Below are 26,346 nucleotides of genomic sequence, written 5' to 3' on the forward strand. Positions count from 1 at the left end.
TTATTCATTGCTTGGAAAAAGTTATTTTCATTTATGCTAACTAGACATTATTCATTTTGTTGAGCCTATATTGGTTGCACCAATGAATTATGTCATAAACCTAACAAGTAAATTACCTGATATATATATTGATGGTTGAATCTCTTTAGGTTTCATTAAATTGTGTAGCTGATCATCTCTGAGGTTGCTCATGTGCATTTTTAGCTGCAGGCAGTTGCATATTTTCTGTCAAAGTGTGAGTTCTGTTGTCGAGTCTTAAAATAGTCTGATGCCATTTGCACCCCGTTTTTACAGTCTGTTGTTATTATAGGCAGCACGAAGTCGAGGACAACTGGCTAGCAGCTGACTTTAGCTATCAGAGCCGCCTCCTTCCTAATATGAATTCACCCAGTTCGACCCACACCCTCGATCTTGAGCAGCTGTACAGGACGCTGTCTCACTTCTCATCTGCAGCTGGCTAGATGTCAGAAAGTACTGATATTATAAGAAGGTACACTACATTGCCAGAAGTTTTGGGACGCCTGCCTTTCCATGCACATGAACTGTAATGACATCCCGTTCTTAATCCGTAGGGTTTAAATATGGAGTTGGTCCACCCGTTGCAGCTCTAACAGCTTCAGCTCTTCTGGGAAGGCTTTCCACAAGGTTTAGGAGTGTGTTTATGGGGAATCTTCTAGAAGCGCATTTGTGAGGTCAGGCACTGATGTTGGACGAGAAGGCCTGGCTCTCAGTCTCCGCTCTAATTCATCCCAAAGGTGTTCTATCGGGTTGAGGTCAGGACTCAAGTTCCTCCACACCAAACTTGCTCATCCATGTCTTTATGGACCGACACTTTGTAGGCAAGGGGCCGTCCCCAAACTGTTCCCACAAAGTTGGGAGCATGAAATTGTCCAAAATGTCTTGGTGTGCTGAAGCATTGGAACTCTGGAACTAAGGGGCCAAGCCCAACCCCTGAAAAACCCCACCCCATAATCCCCCTCCACCAAACTTTACACTTGGCTCAATGCAGTCAGGCAAGTCCCGTTCTCCTGGCAACCACCAAACCCAGACTCGTCCATGGGATTGCCAGACAGAGAAGCGTGATTGGTCACTCCAGAGAACACGTCTCCACTGCTCTAGAGTCCAGTAGTGGCGCGCTTTACCCCACAGCATCCTGCGCTTTGCATTGCACTTGGTGATGTAAGGCTCGGATGAGCTGCTGGGCCATGGAAACTCATTCCTTGAAGCTCTACACACTGGTCTGGCTGAGTTGCTGTTGTTCCCAATTGCTTCCACTTTGTTATAACACCACTAACAGTTGAGCGTGGAATATTTAGTGTAATATTTGGACTTATTGCACAGGTGATAACCGATCATGGCCCCACGCTTGAGTTCTCTGAGCTCCTGAGAGCGGCCCATTCTCTCACTAATGTGTGTAGAAGCGTCTGCACTAGAGCTTGATTTATACACCTGTGGCCATGAAGTTTGATTGAACACCTGAATTCAATGATTTGGAGGGGCGTCCCAATACTTTTGGCAATATAGTGCATGTCTTGAGGTAGAAAGTACATCCTCAGCACATTCTGTTATGACACTTATAGTCTGTTTGGTAAACTATCTTATTTACAGTCATGGATTTTGGTCGCAGATATTAATTTGTTGTGGTGACGGGGCTACTTAATGTAGTGTCATTCAGCAATGTTTTCTAATAATTCAGACCACTTTCGAAGAAACCGTAACTTCAATTTGCACACACATAACAAATCATAGGTATATCTGGAAAAGGACTCTTGTGTGAGCGCTGTGTTCTAATGAGATCTTGTCAACACAATTAATAACATCTTAATTGGATCATATGTTATCTATATAAATCCATGCTGTCATAATAATCTCTTAAATGTGGAGTTTTCGACACCACACAAAGCTCTGTCATACTTCTACAGCGCTGTAATCCACTTTATCCTCCCTGTTAATTTGTTGGTATGCAGATTGGACGCTCATACTACGAATTATATTTCAAACATGCATCAAGCCCTGTTTTAAGATACTACAAATGACTACAAATTCTCATGTTTTCGTCCAAACCCTTTGCGAGCCATCACTAAATTCACTACGTTCTTCTTTTGGTTTATAAGTTACTGTAAACACTTTCATTGATCTCCTTTGTAGCTTTTAAATCAATCCCATTTTCAATTTATATCTGCCACGAGGATCAAGCCCTTCTCTCAAGCCCTTCTCTCTGCATCGTATGATTAACATGGCCTTTAGCTGAACAAATGTAAAGGTGCAGTATGTAATATTGACAGCTAGCTGTTGAAATGGGCTCTGCAGTCCAAATTCAAAATATTGAGACTTCTCTTCAGACTTGACTCGCTCACGGGTTGCCAGATTGAGAATACACAACCGCAATCTCTGACCAAGTTTGTTTATTGCTTCCATGTTTTTTTTCCGCCAACTGGCGACCCCGGGTGTTGGAATAATATTGGGTAAATTGGCAGAGGGCGGAATCACACAGACCAAAACAAAAACAGACACAGAACGCTTGTTTCCAAGTAGAATAACTGGCTGCATTGTTTTTGAGAGAAACAAGTATTTGAACTTGGCATGTTTCCTAAATCTCAGAAAAACAAAGTTACTTTTCACGTTTTCTGGGCAAGCGGCACCTCCTGCAGTTTCTCTTGAAGCCGATACGGAAGTGACATAAACTGCAGTTCATGGACTGGCCACTAGAGACAGACTCCAGAAGGAGCAGAATCTCATTGAGCTCATGTTAAAATGCCCAACTTTACAGCAGAAGAACACATGTTTACAGTCTGGGACAAATTGTGGTTTTTGTCTATACGGCTAATTTTGCCCTTCATGACGACTGTGAGGGGGTGAATTTTTTTTATTACTCATTCATTTACATTATATAAAGCCTTAAAGTTCTGCATAATTAAGGGCGTGGCCACTTTGAGTGACAGGTGGATAGCCGTTTGTCTGCTGTCTGTTAGTCATCACATCACCTCAGCTCCGCCCACGTCCCGCCTTTTTGCCCATTTTCTGTTATCCGGGAGTGACGCGATGACACACTGACAAGATGGCGACGGCCATCTCATCCATACTTTGCGCTTCAGAAAGGCTCTTCAGAATCTAGGGCTGGGTAAAAAAATATCGATTTCTCAATTTTAATCGATTCTCTCTTTTACAAAACAATATCGATTCTTAAATCCCAAGAATCGATTAGTCATCCTGTTTTCAGTTAATGGATGAAATAAACATTGTAGCATGCCTCCCATCCAATAAATAGCAATAATCTATGTGCTTTATTACTATTGATATGAAACAAAGTCTCAGATTTCAAATTACATCTATTTTTTTTTTCGAAATTCAAAAACATATACCGTTTTGGCGCTGTGGTGTGAGATCGCTCTGCCGCAGCTCAGCTCAAGAGAACCGGCAGCGCGGAGCAAACATGAACGGATCTTCTCTTCTGCTTTAATACCAGTTACAGCGCGAAATAAACACGAATGAGCTTCTGAAAGTATGTTAAAAGATACAGGAAAACTTCCCGAAATCCGTATCATGTCACATAGAATCGCTAAGTCAGTGTTTCAACAGCAGAAAGGCGTCGGTAAAACGGCTTGTAAATGTCATGTAACGTCACATTTTCCTCAGAAAAACCATATCCAGTGTCCATAAACTCGTTAGTCAGCTAGAAAACTTAACTCTAGAGAGGAGAATTTTGTTAAATATATGCACCACATTACATAGGCATGTATGTAGGCTATGTATGTATGTATGTATGTATGTATGTATGTATGAATAAAACTGGCAAGTTTTTATGACAGCCACACCATTTAAATGTTTATATTTCAAAAATCTAATTGGAGTAGAATTATGATTATGTAATTGTAAAGTTATTATAACTTTATTATTATATATATAAAAAACATAATTTTGTGTCATTTAAGTGTTTGTATACAAATCTGTTAATTTGTACCTTCAATATTAGTAGGCTAATGTAGTATCAACTGACTTGTTGAAATTTGTTTTTCTTGAGAACATTTTCCATATATTATACCTGATACATATCCAAAATAATCGATATTGAATTGAATCGAAAATAATCGAAAATCGAATCGAAAGCTTGTGAATCGAAATCGAATCGAATTGTGAAATTGGTGTCAATACCCAGCCCCTATCAGAATCCTATGGGTGACGTCATGGACACTACGTCCATATTTTTTTTTACAGTCTATGTTTCTGGGTTGGGAAATGCACCAGGTACCCGATTATAGGACTAAAGGTCCTTTCACATTTGACGCGAATTTGACGCGCAAATAATTTGCGCGATGGTTTTATTTTCTGATCAGCTGTTTGTGTTATGAGATCTTCCACACCAAACGTGAATATGCTGCAGCGAAAAAAACTATGTTTATTTTTTTAGTTTCGATGTCGATTTTTTAAAACTCGCAGTGACAGGAAAGGTTTAAACTAGGGCTGTCAAAAGATTAATCGCGATTAATCGCATCCAAAATAAAAGTATGTGTTTACATAATATATGTGTGTGTACTCTGTTAATTATTATTTATATATAAACACACACTCAAGCATGTATATATTTAAGAAAAAAATATTATTTTTATATATAAAATATTTATATTTATATATATTATAGATTATATAAATGTATATACAGTATAAACATGCAAATATTTCTTAAATATATACATGAATGTGTGTGTATTTATATATAAATAATAATTAACAGAGTACACACACATATATTATGTAAACACAAACTTTTATTTTGGATGCGATTAATCGCGATTAATCTTTTGACAGCCCTAGTTTAAACCAATCACATACAAGGAAACAAAGGTCACGATCAACATTAACGTTTGCCAGGTATCGCATTTCTCACAAGATTACAACTGTATGTGTTTACAGCTGTACAGATGCAGCTGCATTTGCCCACTCTAGGCTACAGACAACGATAACATTAACCTTCTGAGTTAAAACTCGTAGATTTTTTTTCTAAACCTAATTGTGTCCGTGACAATGGAAAGTGAATGTGTGCTACTGTCTCTGGAGGAGCTCCTCAAATTGTCCCACGGACATTTGAAAGTAAGTGTGGGACCGGCCATGATAAAGTTTTAGCTCTACAAGAATAGCATACTCCTCTTCAAACCTTCTTTTCTGTCTTTTAAATAAAGTGAAAAGCTCGTCTTCACTGGATGATGAAGTGTCCGTGTTTTCTCAGCTGTCGCCGCGAATGTTTTGGGATGTTGGAGTTCTGAAACGTCGCAAATTCGTGTCGCGGCTGATGTGAATGGTTTTGACGCAAACTATTCGCACACAAAATATTCGTTTTTCCACTTCGCTTTTTCGTCCGTTGAGAAAGGGCCTTTAAACGTGGATAATTTCATGATGTATCCCCTTTAATGAATGAATGTCTATTATGAGCACTAGTGTAGATGTTGCAGAAAGTCGCTTTCCAAATCCTTCACCCTCTTCTGTCCTCTCTGGTGGAATGAGCTGCAAACCTCCACCCAATCGGCTGAGACTTTAAAGAAACATCTGAATCTCCACCTCTTCTGCAAGCACTTATCCTCAACCATCAACAGAAGCACTTACTATTATTTTAGTTATTTAAAAACTTGTAGTAGATATTGTTGAGTCTTATGAACAAGTGTGCTTATGATGTTTGGGGTAGAAACGTCTCCTCTCTGAATAAATGCAAATGTAATTTCCATCCATTCAGAGAGAAGTATCCATTCTTTTATTTTCTATAATTCACTACTAGTTATTAAATTTAAAGGGCATCCATTCAGGCGCCTTCCCTGCGGTGTGCATGTTTTGAAAAGCTTATGATAGAAGATTTTAGTGGAATATTTTGGCCTAAGTTCTTAGAGGCTTCCAATAGGCTTTAGGAAACTCCAGGCTTTAAAATAATTGGCCAGGGCTTCGGATGTGAAGTTGATATTAATTATTGGCTGATGAATCATAATAGTTTTTAAGGATGTTCTTTGAGTTCTCTTAACTACGTAGGTGCATAGCAGTGTTAATCTTGTTTAAGTTTGTCAACAATAATGATGATGAAATAAAATATGCGTAAAGATAATAACTATATTTTATTTAAATTGTGTTGACAACACGTGATGTAACTAAAAACACTGCAGTGATGTTTTAAAAAAAGCATTAGATTAATCAGGTATATATATATAATGTAATATTGCATTTTTTCTAAACTGAGTAATGCACAGGTGATTTTAATCTATGTAGTCAGAATGTGTAAACCTATAGTGTGAATATGACATTGCCATATCTTATAATTTAATATTAGTATTTTTTTTAATGTTGTAACTTTATTGTTAATGTTTGACCATTTTTAATGTTAGTCTATTTTACCAATTGCACAAAAAATATTGATCGTAGAGTAAAATGGACTAAAATGAATAAACATGACACGTTCTTTTCATTCTGATTTGTCAATTATATGGTCATTTTTTCAAAAGGTCACTAATAAAACTGTAAAACCGTAACATTGATGTATTTTACTATTTGGCCAATGTTGAAATGCAGTGAACCTGTGCATGAAACCACTCTACGATAGATGGTGTCTTGACAAGTCAGGGAAAGGGGGTTTGTCATGTGAGATGACTTCAGGTTTTCCAGGGAAAGCACTCACACACACACACACACACAGGCTTTTGAAATCGTAAACCCCACTTTAGGGTTGAGTCATTCTGCTCCGGTAGTGAATTTTAAATCTCCACTGGGTCTGATCGAATGTTCAGACAATACACTGAATAGTTTGTCTTATCTGTTTATAGTAATGATGTTTTTGCTGCAGTAGTTTTCATTCAGGTCATTAAATAATGCCTACTACACTTTTACTTGCAAGCAATTTTTCCCATTTGTTTTCTGTGTTAAAGTAGTGTTTACATGCATCACCCTTCCAGCTTGAATGAGAAGATTGAAGCGTTCCAGGTTCTTACCGATTTCTGCTAAAGAACTCTTGAGGATTAAGGTTAAGGTTGCTTTATTGCCTGACCTGCTTATTAGCAGCCAAGCTTACCGGGTTAGTGTCTTCGCTGTAGCTGACCTGCTTTACACAGGCTGTACCGATCAATGTTAATTTCCTCAGCCAGGCTGTTTGTTTTCCATCCCTGGATGGAGCTCTTTTCAGGTAGGAATGATTTAGGTGTAGACTTGCTTTTGAAGCTTAAACTCTGCATTCATTCAAAACCTGTTTGTTGGCTCTGAGAGCTGTTCTCAAGGAATAAGTCCTGTGGCTTTTGGCTGATGTGAGCTTTTGTGCTATTTGGAGTAGAACAGTGAAGTAATGAATTTCACTGAATCTCCTTATAATAAAAACGAGCTTGCACAGACAACATGTGCCAGACATAAACATCAACATACTGTTTTAATTAGTGTTAAAAAATATTGATATTTCGATTACGGCGGTCATTTTTGAGACATGTGTTCATTGAATCGATTGTAAAATCGATTTCCCATGTCTAAAGACGTTTCCATTTTCAATGCCAAAATATAGGCCAATCCAGGCATCAACTAACAGGCATTAGGACGAACGTAAAGAGGGCGCTTGAGATGCACAAGTCAGTAATGTATCTGATTTATTGGCGTGAAGTTTCGTGCTCAAATGACAAACAGGAGAGCAAAATTCTCAAAAAACAATAAGCAGAGTAGACTGCCATAACATCAATGAAAAACATTACTGCAGACTTCAACATGACTGTGTTTACGATTAGAAATGTCAAACAAATTTCGCCTACATAGGCGATTGTAGCCTGTGAAAAGAGGTTGAAAATAAAACGTAAAATTCACTGAAGGACTAGCCTACCTCTAGCGGGTCTGGATGATGAAGCTGCATATCGTCGCTGCCCGATGAAACTCACGTATGTCCAAAACGGTTACTTTTCAGGAAGTGAAAAAAACACCGTATTTCAAAAGCAGTTGAATGTAGCGTTGTCATACTTGGTACGGCATCTTTACATGTAACCATATTCTTGCCAGTGAAATGATATAATCCACATTTGACCAAAATTGAGTTTAAATGGACATACGTGCATATTTTACAGTAACGGTGGTCGATACGCGTTCTTCCGATCATTAATTAGAATGGCCAAGTCGCGTTTCATATTGACAGAGGAATACGCTCAGTTTATTAAATAGCCTACGTCTTAGTTTATTAAATACGCTTAGTTTATTTAATATTAATTATACATTTATTAAATGTCTCTTGCAAACTATGAAGGAACAATGAATCAATACACTGACATGGTAATGCTAGACAGATACTGTCCGATAAATAATAGTTGTGAATATATTAGCCATGTGCCGGTATCAAATTTTCATGTTGCGATTAATTGCTGAAGCTTTTATCACGGTATACGGTATTATCACGATATTAAAATAAGTTGCAAAAAAAGTGTCGTCATACTATAACAGGTTAAATCACTTTCTTATAACAAAAGAACCAAACATTTAAATACAATAAAGCAATACACAAAAATGTATAAAGTAAACAAATATTTAAAACAGATTAAAGTGCAAAAGAATTATAAAGAACAATAGGTATGCTGAAATGTACATTTTAACTCAGATTAATACATGCTTTAGAAGTATTTCTCATTGTCAGTTTGTTAATGAAGAAACTAATGTTAAATACTGGAGCCTTGTAAAGTGTGTGATTGAACAACAGTCAGAACATATTCAAACAATATCTAAGGCATGTAATTTAGTCCAGATTAAAATATAAAATGCAAGTTTGAAAATGAATAGCCTTAAGTCTTTAAGTATTATGTATTAGGTAATGTGATTACTGGGGAAACGGCTGCATTTCTGCTGTTCCGTCAGCGCCCTCTGCTGTCAGAGAATGAATGTGCACTTCAGCGCATCTCCTCATTCCGCCATGTGCTCGGCTCATGAACGGTCTGTTTACATCAGTGCGCGTTCCTCTTTGACGTGTTTTTCATTTTAAACGGTTGATGGGTAAAGTATTCTTAAAATTCATTCTAAAAATCTGAATAATTCGTAATAAATAATTATTCACGGTATTTTGAAGTGCCCACGATAACAATATTGTGCATGTTCATTATTGCGGTATATCGTATTACCGTTTACCGGCACATGTCTAGAATATATAATAAACTTGAGAACAGTTGTCAAAAACAAACGTTTGCTAATACTTTACCTCAGTGTTATTCGGCTATCCAGTGCTGAGCTTCGATGAAACTTCACGAGACCGGCGAAGCTGTGTTCGTTGACTTTTAACGCTGTCTCAGTGTGGACAGAAGGCCAAAACGGATAGAAAAATATACGTTTTCAAACGATGCGGTATACTGGTATATATTTAATTTAATTTATTTATGCTCATCACAGCTAGGTGGGTGCGCTACCCAGACTGACGTGAAACCGGCAAATGCCGACAACATAGAACAAAATGAATACAGAACAGCAGTTGAATCTCACTCAACACGCCCAAAACTAACTAATAAAGACAGTAGACGTGAAATTTGGAATTACTTTGCTTATAAAACTGATGAAGAACATTACAAGACATTAATCGACAGATGAGTGCATAATTCAAACGATCTAATTTAGACATTTATTTTCTTTTAACACTGATCAACGCACATACATAAGATCGTATCGTTTAAATATAACGAAATCTCCAGCGTTCGATTTCAACCAATGTTTCATAATATTTGCAATATTTCGGTTTGCATTATTTACATTCACGAAAGACATAACTGACTGTGTTTATGTGACTACTCACTAAAGATGGACATTTTTGACAATTTTGTGTGTATTTGACTAAGGAAAAACAACTTAATTTGGAATGCGCAAGCTCTTTAGGCGTGTGTGTGTGTGTTTGTTGGTATGAGCGCAAAGAAAGTCCGAAAACCAGTCAGTATCTGGCAGTGCAACACATCTCCTTCGCATAGAGTTGATCAGGTTGTTGATTGCGGCCTGTGGGATGTTTTTCCACTCCTCTTCAAGGGCTGTGTGAAGTTGCTGGATATTGGCAGGAACTGGGACACGCTGTCGTAGACGTCGATCCAGAGCATCCCAAACATGCTCAATGGGTGACCATGCAAGAACTGGGATGTTTTCAGCTTCCAGGAATTGTGTACAGATCCTTGCAACATGGGTATCATGCTGCAATATGAGGTGATGCTCGTGGATAAATGGCACAACAAAACAGTATAAAACGATATGCTTGGAGATTGCAGTGTTTGGAGGCTAGATTAGTGTGCAATCTGTTACATTTAGGCCCTATATGTTCTTTGCAGACACTGAATGTCAATACCTGTTGACTTGAGTAATTCCTTGGTTAAACTTGGTTAAATATGAATGCATTTCCTTAGTTTACATTAGTAGATTAGTTGCCTTGTGTTGGCGTAACCATCCACCTAGAGTAAAATGTCTTGGTTAAAAACCATTCTACCAGCAGAACTGAAGTTGATGATCAACCTCCGTCCTTCCCATGATCCCCATTCCTTTTAATTATCAGTCTTGGAAGTGTTAATTGCACAAATCTTCTCTGCACTTGTTTGCACAGGGTAATAGTGCCTTTCTGTAGAGCTTATATTAAACCTGCACTCAAAATAGTTCCAGTCAACAGCACAAGGACTCACATTTGACCGTGTTAATAGTTCGATGGAGTATAAGGAGATTTCTTATAGGATGAATGATGACCTTCACACTGTTCTCAGAAAGATGTGCTGAATAAGTTCAAATCAGATTTGCGTTGAGGCCGTCAGAGACCGAAGGCTGGTGGCAGCGTCGAGTCTCTTTTTGAATGCTAATGTGCTCTTTGGCGACGGGATGTGTGGGCGAATCCCTGACATAAAAATGAGCCCTCTCGCTAGCTCTCTTCCCTCGCACTATCTCTCTGTATTTCACTCACCCCCTGTGCAGGAGCCACTTGACAGTCGCTGTGACAGATGCAGGTGCTTTACTGATGGTGTCCCAGTATATTTAATGAATATTTAACACACCAGATAAATGAGGGGAAGCTGAAGTTCCTCCTCAAACTGCTGCCACTTGACTTTATAATTACAGCTTAAGAATGGCATATCAAGTGTTTTACACTAAGAGAAGCATTATTTGAAAATGTTTATTTTAGGGTGACTGCACAAGTTTGTCTGACAGTACTTTAAACTTTATTTTAGGGAGTCTTAACACCTATAGATTGTTTTTGTTCCCGAAACAGGGACTCAATTTGTTACAATGTTGAATTTTCTTCTTTGGTTCGGTTCGCTTTCACAAAGAAACCTTTCAAAGCGTACAAAAATATCTTCACGCAAGACACATGCGAGTACAACTGTCCTCTTGTTGTTTCCTCTGCATCATCCGTCAAGATGATTGACATGTTCACACCATGAGCTTATTGTGGCTTTATTTGTAATTGTCAAGACACACGCAAACACTATACAAATGTAGCCGTCAGTCCCGCTGTTATATACTACATTCGAAAAAACAAACGCGCAGTCTCTGGATCTCCCAGCGCTGTCTAGAGGTTAACTGTGTCAAGACATGCAAACACTATACGAATGTTATATTGCAGCTAGAGCAGGAATCAAGGCTTCATCGGGACATTCACCCTTAACTGGGAGTTTGATTGACAGGCGATCTGACCAATCATAATCCGCCGAATCCGCCATTTTTGTCCAACAAAGCAGTCAAGAGAGTTCGTAGAATAACGTCGGTGAACTTGAACTTGAAAAACGGTGTGTACTGACGTCTTTCCGTGGTTGAAACGGCATTCCTTCTAGGCCTGCCGCGATTGGTCAACACAATCGACTGTGTCGATGCTGTTAATTAGTCGACGTCAATATTTTTAGTAGTAAGTTGGGTACGATATGAAATTGTATTAATACCGGTACTTTAAAAATGACAGCACTCTAATAGGAGCAGTATTTCTTAATTTGCGGGACGCACATGCATTTCACTCAGACAGATCTTGAAACTAGTTTATGGATTATTGGGTTTGAATGGTAAATAATATGTAAAAATGCACGTGCTGGCGAGTATTCGGGTAAATGCAGTCGGATATGTCTTTAGTGAACGTATACAGAGTTGAATGAGAAATCGGGTGTTACAGTGAATGTGGTCCGTGCAGCTCTTAAAGGGCCGGAGCTCATATTCTGTGTGAAGCAGGGCAGGAACATGCCGGACAAGGGAGTTTATAGGGTTTTTTTAACCCTAAAACAATGATAAAACAATGAATAGTAAGTTCTGTCGTATTATTCAATTACTTTTACAGTTTTTTGCCATGGTATGGATTCAGTATCAGTATTGAGGTATTTTATTCTGGTATTGTATCGAAGTCATAATTTTGGTATCGTGACAACACTATTCTATATAAAAAGTATTTGCTGATATTCTCTTTTTTTTGTTATGTTGGTTTACAAATTTGTAGTTTGTAGTTTTACATTTTGTCAAGGGTTTGTTTACATTTTTACTTTTTTATAGTACACTACTGAAGGCCAACTTTGGAAGTTAAATGAAATGTTTTTAAGTAAAATTGTTGAAAATTATTTTGATTAAATTAGTTGATAGATTAACCAATTAATCGATAAATCGATATAAAAATAATCGTTAGTGGCAGCCCTAATTCCTTCATGTTTATTTGATTATTTACTTGATGATCGGTTCACAAGCAGCTTGGAGGCGCTGCAGCGACCTGTCTCCACACATTAAAGAGCCACAAAACGCTATTTATTGTTTACATTTCTTTAAAAAACGACAGAATTTTTAGAGTTGAGACTGTTTCATATTAAAAGTAACCTGCTCTGTCCTGTCTGTCAGTGTGTTGTCAGTATCCTATTTCCTCTGCGATGTGTTTTCACTGTGTGAGAGTGTGTGTGTGTGTGTGTGTGTGTGTGGTGTGAGAGCGCGGCTTGTGTCGGACATAGCAACAGTAACTAAAGGGGGCGGGTCTTTTGCGAACGGTCAATTACACAACATTTTAAGCTGAAGAGGTGTTCTTTTGGTTTTCAGCTGTGAATAACTAATGTGCTCACTCACAGAATCAGACACTACTGCTTTATATGTAGTATATTTCCCATTATGAATTATAATACCAGTTGGTTTGTTGGTCCATTGGGTCGGATTGCTTTCACACCTCATGCGAACCGTCCCAGAGTTAATTTGCAGTCGGGCCGAGGCCACCTCATTCAGGAGCGGTTGTTTTGGTGCGGATCCGAGCACGATTGCCGTGTTCACATATGCCTAAACCAACCGAACCAAGGGAGAAACTGCACCAAGTACCGAAAAAAAACGCTCAGGTGTGAAAACACCCTAAAAGTACCGTTGAATTATTACAATAGTAATATATTTCTGTCTTCATTTTTCATTATTAGTTTTAAAAATAATATAAAAACAATTATTTTCTATTTTGAGTGGATAGTTCAGCTATATTTAATCTCTTATGGGATTAAATGCTTATCATAAGTTTACAATGCAATATGTAATATTAATCACAATAACATTTTATTTTAACAAATTGTGTTATTCTACAAATAAATCATTTTATAATAAATGCAATCAAAATAAAACTCTTACTTTTTTAATTTGATGTGTACATTAATCGACACCAGAGAACCGTGAACATGCAAATGTGTTGTTAAATATTTAAAATATAACTTAAAATCTCAGGGTGTATTTTAATAAAATATTTTATGTTAAATAGGTTTGGTTGACACATTTTTGTCAATCCCCCAAAAAATCCTGTATTTAAATGTTCATTAAATAATTCTTATTTGCTCAATAGATATAGTTTAATATATATATATATAATATAAAATATAATATAATATAATATAATATAATATATAATATAATATAATATAATATAATATAATATAATATAATATAATATAATATAATATAATATAATATAATATAATATAATATATATGTATATGTATATAATATTTATATTTATTTATATAATTAATCAGATTTTCAGGGCTGCCTGTCAGGTTTACTTAAATATACTAACCTGATATGAACCATAAAAAAGGTGATCTGGGAAGGTGTTTGTTGTCATGTTTCATTTATCTCTTCTTTATTTAGTTTTTCAGTTGTTGCATTGTTACATCACGGTGTTTTAGATGTGTGTGTAGAGTCCTGCGACCACAATAACCTCAGAATACAGTCAGAACAACGGTTAGCAAGAGGAAATAGGAGGGAATATGCTGTGTCATTTGTGCTTCTCCATTCTTTCTCATTTGCTTGTACACACACCGGTTATGGGGGTTTAAAGTCACTAAGCAAAGTTGAAGGACCGTATATGGCATCCAGATCACAGATTCTGCTTCGGCATGCCTTAAAGTATGAAGTATTTGTATAAAGTATAACTCATTTCTGATTCAAAACCCTCGGATTGTGTTTGCACATGAGAGCTAATCAGTGTTTTCTCTATGAGCTGGTTGCTTATGAACAGATGCAGCACCGATGTCATGCGGTCTCCATGCCAATCCACACGTAAGACACACACACACAGATCACATTTAACTCCTGTTATGACGGAGGATGAGATACCGCTCGACTCTGGCTCAATACAGCCAGTCAGTAGCATGATGTGAAGCTTGTTAGACACTGTTAGAGGGTTAAAATGTTCTCCGCTTGAGCTGTGTACTCATAAAGCACAACCTTGATCTCATTGTATTGAAGGAGACGGCATTCATCCTGTGGCTTAACCTGATGAACCTGTTAACAGTGATGCCCACATAGTGACATGTGATGTGGGAAGCTATAGGGTGGGTGGAAATGAATGTCACTCTTAATGTAATCGTGCTTGACAGTGAATCTATTCATCCAGCTGAATGAAGAAATTCGGCAGCATTTATTATAAATGGAAGAGTCGAACTGAGTACACAAAACAATTACCCTGGTGGAAAAAATGATGGGCTCAAAGCCAGGTCTCCAGTGCCCTCGATGGATGTTTTTAGTATGCATGAAGTATGCAGAGTAAATGAGGGCTTGCCTGGTCAGCACTTAAGGACATTATTGGCTATTTTAAACCGCCAAAGCAAATGTGTAACTCATGTGTAGAGGTTACTTTTCATTGCCTTTGGGTCAACTTTGAGTGGACCGAGTCTAACAGTGGTTACAATTTGTTATTTATGGCCGATACCGATTTTAACAAACAATTATTGGCCGATACCGATATTTGTCACTTGCTCTCTTATTTGAACTTTTGTTAGTTTTAATAGGTAGTGTTTTGATTAGGTCGTTTTTTTATTTCGCTGATTTAAAACGGCAATTTTCATTGCTGCATCATCAAATAATTTCTAATGGACGTTAATTGGATCCATTTAAAGGGATAGTTCCACCAAAAATGAAAATAACCCCATGATTTACTCACCCTCAACTCATCCTAGGTGTGTATGACATTCTTCTTTCAGACGAACACAATCAGAGTTATATTAAAAAATGTCCTGGCTAGGATGCTCATTTCGGTTAATTTTCCCGACCGACAACCACCGCTCATTATCCAATATTAACCGTTAACTGATAACATTATAATATTGAATTGGCATTAAATAAAAATACAATTGACAAGGGTCTGTGACCCGTTAAAAAGACAATTTCACAGGTTTATTTCACCATGCTAACCGCAGCAGAACAGATCAACAACAGATAATGGATTCACACATTATCACATGTTCACGCACCTGCAGCGTTTCTGACAACAGAGAAAAACAGAATAAAATATAAATAACAAGCATAAAATAAACAGGCCTACACTAAATATTTTTCACTTAAATATTTAACAAATTATGTCAAAACGAAAACACACTGAATCCGTTTGAAGCTTTGAAGAACCGGAATAGTTTTTTTTAAAACATTTGTTTTTCATCAAATAAAAATAGCTGGCCTACCTCAATCCACAGCTTGACTGTTTTTTTTTGCCAACATGAATACAACAACAAAACAAAGAAGCATATGAAATAAACAGTGCTTTTTTTATTTTGATTTAACAGTTTTCGGTACAGAAATAAAGTAAACTTGTAAAATAGCACTGCATATTCTTCACTTTAACAGTAATATATTTCTGTGAAAGTTAAACCAAACTTTTATTTTGACAGGTTGCCTTGAATGTGTTTTTTATTTTTATGATCAACTTTTTATTTGGTTTTAACACAAAATGTACAATTTACTTGTTATATACCAAATGGTATATACATGTATATTCATGTATATAAAGTAACATCACTTCTCAAATGATATACAATTGCCAAAGCCTTGCGAATAAGTAAATAAATACATTACTTTTTTTTTTTTAATTACATGAATATAAAGATAAAATATAATTGCAGTAATGTTGTTGTTAAGACCCATTTAAATTGTGCGCTAAACTTCAAGAGTGCAACAACAACTTTATCCCAAACATCTGAAGTGGAACTATATGTGTGTGTTTTGATATGATGATAGATTTAGTCAATCTGCCTTTTTCATGCTTTAGCCGATATGCCAATGGTTGTAAATTGATCAAAAATCGGTTGATAAATATTGGTGGCATCTCTAAAGCATACATTTATATTTCAGTTTTAGTAATTTTAGTAAGCAACATTTCTAATGTTATAGTATTCATGAATATTTTGAATTACCTCTTCTTCTTTTTTTAACAGTTTTAATTTAAACGTGTTTTAATAATTGTATTATGTGATTTTGACATTACATTTTTAACGCTTTTAAATATTGTAATTTTGTATAGCATTCATTTTTATTTCAGTTTAAGTGTTTTTCATCTAATATTTGTTTTATTTCAGATTTATTTAAATTACCTAAAATAACTGTTTAAACTGGGGTGTGATGAGTTTATTATTTTACCCATCTAGTTAAGTTATAGTTATTAGATTTTACTACTGCTTTAAGAACGTGTTGTGTTAATCTGTATTGTAACAATGAACCTTGTCGACCTCTATAAAGCAGGACTCTGAACCTGTTCAAGGTACAAAAACGAAAACCGGAAACGAACGAAATTTTAAGAGGAACAAAAACGAAATAAAATTCACATGTTGCTCAGTGTTTGCTTTGAAATTACCAGTTGACGGTGCATTAAAAGAGCAATGGTTATCCAGTTTATTTATTCTTTATTCATGCAATTTTTAAAAACAAGTCGTGTTGAAAAAGTTATGTACAAAGAATGTTATCACTCTTCTGAAAAGAATTAGGCATAAGAGGCCACTTTCGATTGTCTAAAGGCCTTTGCACACTGAGTCCGAAATTCGCATGCGAAATTTTCGCACGTCAAAAAATAAATTCGACCTCATGTTATGTCAATCACGCTTGCACACTGCCTCCGAAACTTTTGTCCGTCAAAAAAAAATTCGGAACAGGTTCGATTTTCTGCGTTTTTCGCATCCGTTTTTCCTATCTACAGTGCTGATGCCCAATCGCCAGTGCTCAGATACCCTTATATATTATTGTATCAAAATTACTACTAATATTATTATATCACAGCTATAATTATAGCTCACCAAGTCCCTGTAAACCGCGTGTGTGTGTGTGCGGAGACATACTGCCAGTCTTTGTTCAGGATCAATTGATTCACGGAGATTGGTGGTCTTCTTTTTAATATGTGGCTCCAGTATCGCTAGCAAAGCCTCAAACTGAGCCACTGACAGTCTAAAGTAAACTTCGGATCGGTCTGGATAATCCCGCAGATCCTTGATAAGGAGGTGGAGCTCTCCTTCCTCTCTACGCGATCGCAGGAGTGGATGATGGACCCATTGTTTCCTCTTTCTTTTTCTCTTTTTTAAGACGAGAGTGGACAAAAAAAAATCATCCTCACTACTTGAAGACGGCATTTTGTATTTTTTTGCGTTTTTTTTCATAACGCATTCATTAATACGCATCGGACTCAGTGTTCAAGGTCTCTGCGTGACGAATATTTACCTCAGAAAAATGAAGTTTCCTCTCTTGTCAACATTAGCCTGGTGTGAGCGCGGCATCTAGTTAAGTTATAGTTATTAGATTTTACTACTGCTTTAAGAATGTGTTATGTGTTAATCTGTATTGTAACAATGAACCTGTCGACCTCTATAAAGTACTTCTCCTTTCGGCTAGCACATTTGTTCTGCACATTTGACGCATCTGTAATCTTTCCGTCTCTCCTCTGTTAACAGTTCTATCTCCAGGACACCAAAAGCAGCAATGGCACCTTCATCAACAGCCAGCGTCTGAGCCGCGGGTCGGAGGAGAGCCCTCCCTGCGAGGTGCTCTCCGGTGACATCATTCAGTTCGGGGTGGATGTGACCGAGAATACCCGGAAAGGTGAGGAAAGCCTGTTTGTTTTGGAGGCGATAGTGAGCGTGTGTGTCTGTAATGCATGTGTGGATGTGTACTAGGGATGCAACAATACAGTTCGTCCACGGTTCAATACATACCTCGGTTTTTACCCACGGTTTTCGGTTCGGTTCTGATGGCTTGTCACATACATTTTTTGTTATTCTATTCTAAGGCGACAGGAACCGCAAGAGGTTAAAGAGAAAAAAGACTATTTCTTTATTGCAATACTCTTTCTTTATTTTACTTAAAAGAATTGAAAAACTTTACTTAAACTTAAAACTTTACTTAAAAAAAAACCCTTGTACACATTCCTAGTGTATTGTATAATATACAATAAATATATATAAAGATTTACACTGGCAGCTCAGAGCTGTACAGCAGCATTTAAGTATGAAATTAATGAATGAATGTAAAAATAAAACACTACATAGACTTCACTATAAAATATACACTGATTCTTATTAAAGCTACTGTATTAGTTTTTCAGTCAAGAGCAGTGAGTGATTTTCTCTCTTTTGTTGTTGTATTAACATTAAAGGGATATTTCACTCAAAACAGAAAATTCTGTCATCGAGAAATGAATACAGGTTTGAAACAATATTAGAGTGAGTAAATAATGACATAATTTTATAGGTGAACTGTCCCTTTAAGGACCGCGTGTTCACTGTCTGCGCTGCTGTCAGTTTAAGACCTCTACACATCTAATATACAGACACGATTGCGATTTTACTTTCACTTTAGACATAACCGACTGTGTTTATGTTAACCTTGTGTGTATTTGACAGTATTAACGCAGCAAGACGACTACTTAGTTCAGTATTCACGTGTTTGACAGGCTTTTAGTGCGCGCGCTCTGAAAAGCGCATGTTAAAACCGCACACGCGAATGAGCCGGCAAGGCTTTAAAACGCATGCAAATAATGAACTTTCATGATTGTGAATAACTATAGTGTTCCGTGAGTATAACTCTACCACTAACGTGTGATGTGAATGTATGTCGCGTTGTTCAGTATTGGGATGGAGGCAAATTATAGAATTTGTAGAAAAATTATTAATTAAATGCGAAACCGAAAAAAATGCAATTCACAAGCGCATATTGAACCGTGAATGCCGTACCGAACGGTTCAATATTATATTGAGAATTGTGGCATCCCTAATGTGTACATACCAATATTCCTTTATTAAAACATATTTGAGTGTTAATTTGGGGCCCTGTTTTGTTGGTAGTGTAATAGAGGACACCTTTGATTGAAAGTTGAAGTCTTTAACACAAATGCAGAGCACTTTTTGAAGATGAGATGCAATTTTGAAACCCAAGAGCTCTGGTTGATGTGTTGTAACTCAAGCACATGCAATAGGACGCTTTCACAATCAGATACAAATGCAAAGTAACTTAACCTTTTAAAACGAATGTAAGCAAGTATGCAAGATGCCATAAATCGTATTTTTGTGTACGGTTTTCTCTTGTTCTTTTTAGTCACTCATGGCTGTATAGTGTCGACCATCAAGCTCTTCTTACCAGATGGCATGGAAGGTCGGCGGCGATCAGAGTAAGTACTGTTTGAAGTGTTTATCTTCTATCAGTCGTTCGCTCAACCTGGTGTGTTATTCTTGTCATTAAAGTAGCTCGTGCTTACCAGCATTATCACTTATAAAAACATGCATAGAATCTGATAGAAATCTTTGAGAACTGAGGCTTACAGCTGCTGATTATACTGATTCAGTTGACCAAAACAACATTTTGCCTGTGCTTGTTCAGAGGAAATGACATGTGGGCTGTTAGTTTGACTGCCCAAATGTTGTATGACGGGAATGAGCGGTGGATCAGATCTTGGCTTTTATGCTGGTTTTGGTTCTGTGGTTGTTGTCATTTCCTTTGTTTATTTACCAAACGCAAGTATTTACTATAATCTCACCACATACCACAATGATGCTCTGTACCTTTCCAATAAGGCAAAGTCTTTTGGTGTTGCAGAATATTCCAAATTATATATATATTCAGCGCATCAAGGCATTGAAATAATTTGGACATATTTTCACTGTTATATGCTAGGGGGCGCTATGACACATCTTCTGAAAAAGTACTGAATCCCCTGATCAAAACACATGTGAAGAAGACACAGAAACAAGCGATCGCATATCTAATCGTATGCTTATGTAAAATAATAGAAAAGAAAATGAATGCATGAAGCTAGAATAAAACAGATTTTTTTTGTTTAAAAGCAGAGGGTCAGATCATGTTCAGATATTCATACAAAATAATATTCTGGGGGCCATGACATTTTTGTGAAAATGATCAACATATCTGTATATCTGTAAAATGATCATAATATTTGTGCTTTGTTACTTTTGATAAGAGACAAAGTCTCAGAATTTAAATTACGTTAGAGCTGCGTAATATATCGATATTATCGAAATATCGCAAATTTACATATCGCAATATCTGAATGATTTTAATAGGTAATTTCAACACTGTGAAAAGTGTACGCTTTAGATTGACGCATATAGCAGAGAATAGACTGGGCACACGACTGTTACTTATGTGACTTGCTTGACGTCAAAAAGAGTTATTAAACACAATAACTTGCAAAAAAAAAAACTCCTTGCAGTCTTGTGCTGTCTGACACACACACTGAAACGTGCGCACAAGCCGTTATTTTTTTCGTGTCTTGTTACACACTCGAACTGCCAAATACACACACAGTTATGTCAAAATGGCTGTCTTGATGAGTATTCATGTAAACAAAGTCGGTTATGCTTTAAGTGAAAGATCAGTTGGGGAAAGAAAAAGATTTTACACACTTAAAGCAATATCGTATCGCTTATCGCATTATTTAACAAGGATATCGCATTTTTCTTCAATATCGTACAGCCCTAAATTACGTCCATTTTTATTACGAAATTTGTAAAAATAAATACTGTTTTGGTGCCGTTTAATGTGTGACAGATCCAGGGTTCCTACGGGGTTTGGAAAAGTATGGAATTTGATTTGAGTGATTTCCAGGTCTGGAAAAGTATGGAAAAAATAAATCAGAGAATGGAAAAATATTTATGTTTCCAGACTATTGTCCCTATTTCATTTTCTAAATATAAAATTAATTTCTAAATGTATATAATAAATATATACACAATCGTTTTTTTCAATGAATGAAAAACTTGTAGCCTATATGGCAGTAAAGGTCAGACCTGTGTGTTCCTTCCTTTTCACAGTTCAACAGTGGTTAACACAGCACTTCGTAGTTTGAGAAAGCAAGTTGGGTTTGAGGATAAAACAGAGTCGATAGTGGAGTCCTTAAAGGAATAGTACACCCAAAATGAAAATTTGTCATTTATTCACCCCCATGTCTTTCAAAACCATAAGACTTTATTATATTAACAATTTCAGTCCTCTTGTTCAACTTGTTCACCCCAAAATGAAAATGTCCTAATCATTTACTCACCTCAATGCCATCCAAGATATCCATGACTTACTTTCTTCAGTGAAAGATAAATTAAGTTTTTGAGTTGGTTGCCATTTTGGATAGCATTGGGGTGAGTAACTGATTAGGACATTTTCATTTTGAGGTGAACTAATCCTTTAAATATCTTCATGTGTCCAAGATTTCCAAGATTAACAAAAGTCTTATTAGTTTAGAATGACATGAGGGTAAGTAAATTATGATAGAAATTAAATTTTTGGGTAAATTAATAACCCTTTAAAAAAATTGTGACTGATTTAGCATTTTGATCGTTAAGGTCACAAAAGGCAATATTTTAATATAGGATTTCTAAATATTAGATAGCCTACATAGAGGTTTTGACTCAGAGTGTAACAGACTTGTCGGTGCCGATGGCATTGTGGGTAAGTGCGTCGCTATGTAGTGCTGTTGTGCTTCGGGAGACCCGAGTTCTAGTCCTGCCTCATGGACTTTTCCCAATCCCGCCCCCCTCTCTCTCCCACCTTACTTCCTGTCTAGCTAGTTTCCTATCCTAATAAAAGGCAAAAACGCCAATACTAAATCTTTAGAATGTAACACTTGTTAGCAGTTGAATTTGAAAACATTTTATCAGAACAAGTTAAATATGGTCGGAAAAATCTGTAGGAAGTCTGGAAAAGTATGGAATTTTGAAATGAAAATTGTGTAGGAACCCTGCAGATCACAGTAGCGCAGCTCAGCTCAAAGGAAGCGGCAGCGCGCAGCTCACGTGAACTGATCATCTCCTCCGCTTTAATACCAGTTACAACGCGAAATAAACATGAATGTAAGTCAAGGTATGTTAAAAGATTAGTACAACGCACTGAAATCGTTATCACGTCACATGTAATCGCTCAATCAGGGTTTCAACCGTGGAAAGACGTCATTAAAACATGTTGTAAACAATGTCACGTAACGTCACATTTACCTCAGAAAAACCATATCCAGTGTCCATAAACTCTAGAGAGAAGCATTTTGATAAATATATGGCACCATATTACGTAGGCTATTTTTGATGCTCTTCTATATTAATGCATGTTTGAATAAATCCGGCAAGTTTTTATGATTGCCACCATTTAAATGTTTATATTTAAAAAAAAAAACTAATTAGAGTAGAAATATAATTATGGAATTGTAAAGTTAGTATTATAACTAATGTTTTCCTCAAGAAAATTTGCCATGTACTGTATCTAATATATATCCACAATAATCGATATCGAATCGAACTGAATCGTGAAATTTGTGTCAATACCCAGCCCTACTGGGAATGTCTATTTCTGAGTTGTAAAGATGATTCATTCATTTCCAAAAACTGTACATTTAGCAGTATTTGACTGTAAAATTGTATGAAATGTCCCCTTAAATCTGTTTTTCCACCGTATATAGTAGGGAGACTTGCCATTTGACAAATTAACAGGGTTTTCTGTAGCATTTTTACAGCCTTTTACTGTTAAAATATGATCATTTTTTCATCAAAATGTAATGATAGCTTACAAAAAGTTGATTATTTTTTTCCAGGGCCCAAAGGCCTCACTTTCATTTTGTGCATGGCTCACTGTGACCCGTCCAGTTATTGATTTTTGATTGGATTTGCGTGAAGCAGCACGAACAGCAGACGAGAGATGAGCACAGGCACCATAGGGGTCTCGTGGGTCTCATCCGGCTCCATCTGCTCCCCGTTCCATTTCCACAGCATTAGTCTGACTGTCACCAAATCCAGGCCGCTTTTATAGCATTGAAATCTAGGTGTACACCAGCCAAGTGCACCAACTTCACCTGCATTTTCTTCATTTAGTTAAAAGCCTGCATGGCGTATTGAACTGCCATCCTGGGTACAGAGCCAAGCGGTCGTCTGGTTAGTAATCTGATGCTCGGCACGGCGGGTGTTTATTATATTCATGAAGAGGGATATTGATGGTCTTGTTGACGGAAGGGATTTCCTACCGCCGTATGAATGCTATGTTTGACTGTGCATGTATCATCGGCTATAAAAATCGTTTAACGGAAGGCATCCGTGGAGCAGATGGCTCTGGCATTGAGCGCTTCCCTGCGGCCTCCAGTGCTGGCAGGACCCGTTAAACCAACTCGCGTGGAAACAAGGTGTGTACTGTGGGCATTTCTGGAGCTTTAAAAGATTTTATGTATCTCGTTTAGCGTGGAAGTGCCCGTTGAATAAAGCTGACAGGGAAATCTCTCCTATTCTAAACTCCATAAACACTGCCAGGGATGTGGGACCACACACCTTGAGTCTCGGCTGCTGGCAGACAGTGTCTCTAAATCCTCCCCGTGGCTCAACGCATTCATGACTGAACCTCTTTTCTTTTCTCTAACTCCCTCTCTGTTAGGAATAGGTCAGTGATTGTTGATATATACCGATCAGGCATAACATTATGAGGTAAAGTGAATGACAGGGATTATCTCTTCATCACGGCACATATTAGTGGGTGGGATATATTATGCGGCAAGTGAACATTTTGTCCTCAAAGTTGATGTGTTAGAAGCAGGAAAAATGGGCAAGCGTAAGGATTTGAGTTAGTTTGACAAGGGCCAAATTGTGACGGCTAGACGACTGGTCAGAGCAGTAAATACTGCAGAAAAAACTTTATAATTTCTACATGAAAAAGTTAGTTTAGGCAAAAAATAACTCAATTCAAGGTTGTAGAAATTAAAGCGTAAATATCAGCATAATAAAATTAAGTAAAATCTACCCAACTTTTCTTATACTGGTGTTCCCATCATGTACTGTTTAGATTTTTTGCTGTTTTCCATTTGTTTTTACAGTTGTATCATTGCTTTTGTTGTTAGCTTTAGTAACTTGAAACTTGTAACTTTAAGGATTAGTTCACTGCAAAATGAGAATGTCCTGTTCATTTACTCACCCCATCTCATCCAAGGTGTTCATGCATTTCTTTCTTCAGTCGAAAATAAGTTTTTTGACAACATTCAAGGATTTTTCTCCACATGATGGGCTTCAATGGCGACCAACGGTTGAAGGTCCAAACCAATGCAGTTTCAAAGGAAGGGCTTCAGAGGCTCTGCGTGATCCCAGACGAGAAATAGGGTCTGATCTAGACAAACCATCGGTCATTTAAAAGAAAAAAAATTAAATATATATATACGGCGCTTCACGGATTACGCAATAACGTCGAAAAGGTCACGCTAGACGTAGGCAGAAGTACCGCCCCCCCCCCGTGTTTACAAAGCACACATGCGAAGACTAAAGGCCTTTGCACACGGAGTCCGATATTCGCATGCAAAATTTTCGCACGTCAAAAAATAAATTCGACGACACATTATGTCAATCACGCTTGCACACTGCCTCCGAAACTTTTGTCCGTCCAAAAAAAATTCGGAACCGGTTCGATTTTCTGTGTTTTTCCCATCCGTTTTTCCCATCTACAGTGCTGATGCCCAATCTAAACTGGTGCATGTGAATGAATCGCCAGTGCTCAGATACCTACAATTATATATAGCCTACAAATATTATTGCATCAAAAATACTACTAATATTATTATATATCACAGCTACAATTATAGCACACCAAGTCCCTGTAAACCGTGTGTGTGTGCGTGCGCACGCGGATCCCTAGGATCAATTGATTCACGGAGATTGGTGGTCTTTTTAATATGTGGCTCCAGTATCGCTAGCAAATCATCAAACTGAGTCACTGACAGTCTAAAGTAAACTTTGAATTGGTCTGGATAATCCCGCAGCTCCTTGATGAGGTGGAGCTCTCCTTCCAACGCGATCGCAGGAGTGGATGATGGACCTATTATTTCCTCTTTCTTGACAAAAAAACATCCTCACTACTTGAAGATGGCATTTTGTATTGTTTTGCGTTTTTTTTCGTAACGCATTCATTAATACGCATCGGACTCAGTGTGCAAGGTCTCTGTGCGTGACGAATTTTTCGGATCACTAATGCGAAAATTTTGGACTCAGTGTGCAAAGGCCTTAATACAAACATCCTTTAGCAACAAAAAAAGGTAATACAACAATGTCGGACGATTTTGAAGTTGGACATGGAGTTTTTTTCGTAAAGGGCGTTTGTATTAGTCTTCACACGTTTGCTTGGGGTGCCTAAGTCTAGCGTGACCTTTTCGGCCTGATTACGTAATCCGTGGCGAGACGCCGAGCAGCGCAAGATGAGCAATTTAGGTTATATAAAAAGTATATACATTTAAAAACATTTTTAGAAAATGACAGATGGTTTTTCTAGATAAGACCCTATTCCTCAGTTGGGGTTGCTCCTCTGAAGCCCTTGCATTGATTTTGACCTGTTGGTTCCCATTGAAGTCCATTGTGTGGAGAAAAATCCTGGAATGTTTTCCTCAAAAACTTAATTTCTTTTCCACTGAAGAAAGAAAGACCTGAACATCTTGGAGGAGAAGGGGGTGAGTAAAATATCAGGAAATTTTTGTTTGGAAGTGAACTAATGCTTTAACCAAAGGAAAGGAAAGTAGAAATTGCTCAACAGCCTTTTTTCATGGCAAAGTTAAAGCAGCACTAGGTAACTTTTCAACCGTCATAATATATTTTCAAGACTCTTGTGATACATCGTCTTACAATAGGTTGAATGACACGTCTGTCATAG

The 26,346-nt window shown here is 37.2% G+C and overlaps 2 protein-coding genes across 17 annotated transcripts in view; both read left to right on the top strand.

The window, feature by feature from the left end:
• traf3ip2b (TRAF3 interacting protein 2b) overlaps positions 1-26,346 on the top strand; it is a 1,379,907-nt gene that overhangs the window by 1,301,034 nt on the left and 52,527 nt on the right. The window lies entirely within an intron of this gene.
• Positions 1-26,346, top strand: part of slmapa (sarcolemma associated protein a) — a 107,923-nt gene that overhangs the window by 15,182 nt on the left and 66,395 nt on the right. For all 16 annotated transcript variants that reach the window (XM_079844540.1, XM_079844529.1, XM_079844545.1 and 13 more), the window contains exons 2-3: positions 18,135-18,282; positions 19,774-19,846. In XM_079844540.1, coding sequence (XP_079700666.1) covers positions 18,135-18,282; positions 19,774-19,846 — 221 coding nt within the window. The remainder of the gene's footprint in view (positions 1-18,134; positions 18,283-19,773; positions 19,847-26,346) is intronic.

Source organism: Gobio gobio (genome assembly GCF_949357685.1).
Source record: "Gobio gobio genome assembly, chromosome: 19".
Classification (NCBI taxonomy): Eukaryota; Metazoa; Chordata; class Actinopteri; order Cypriniformes; family Gobionidae; genus Gobio; species Gobio gobio.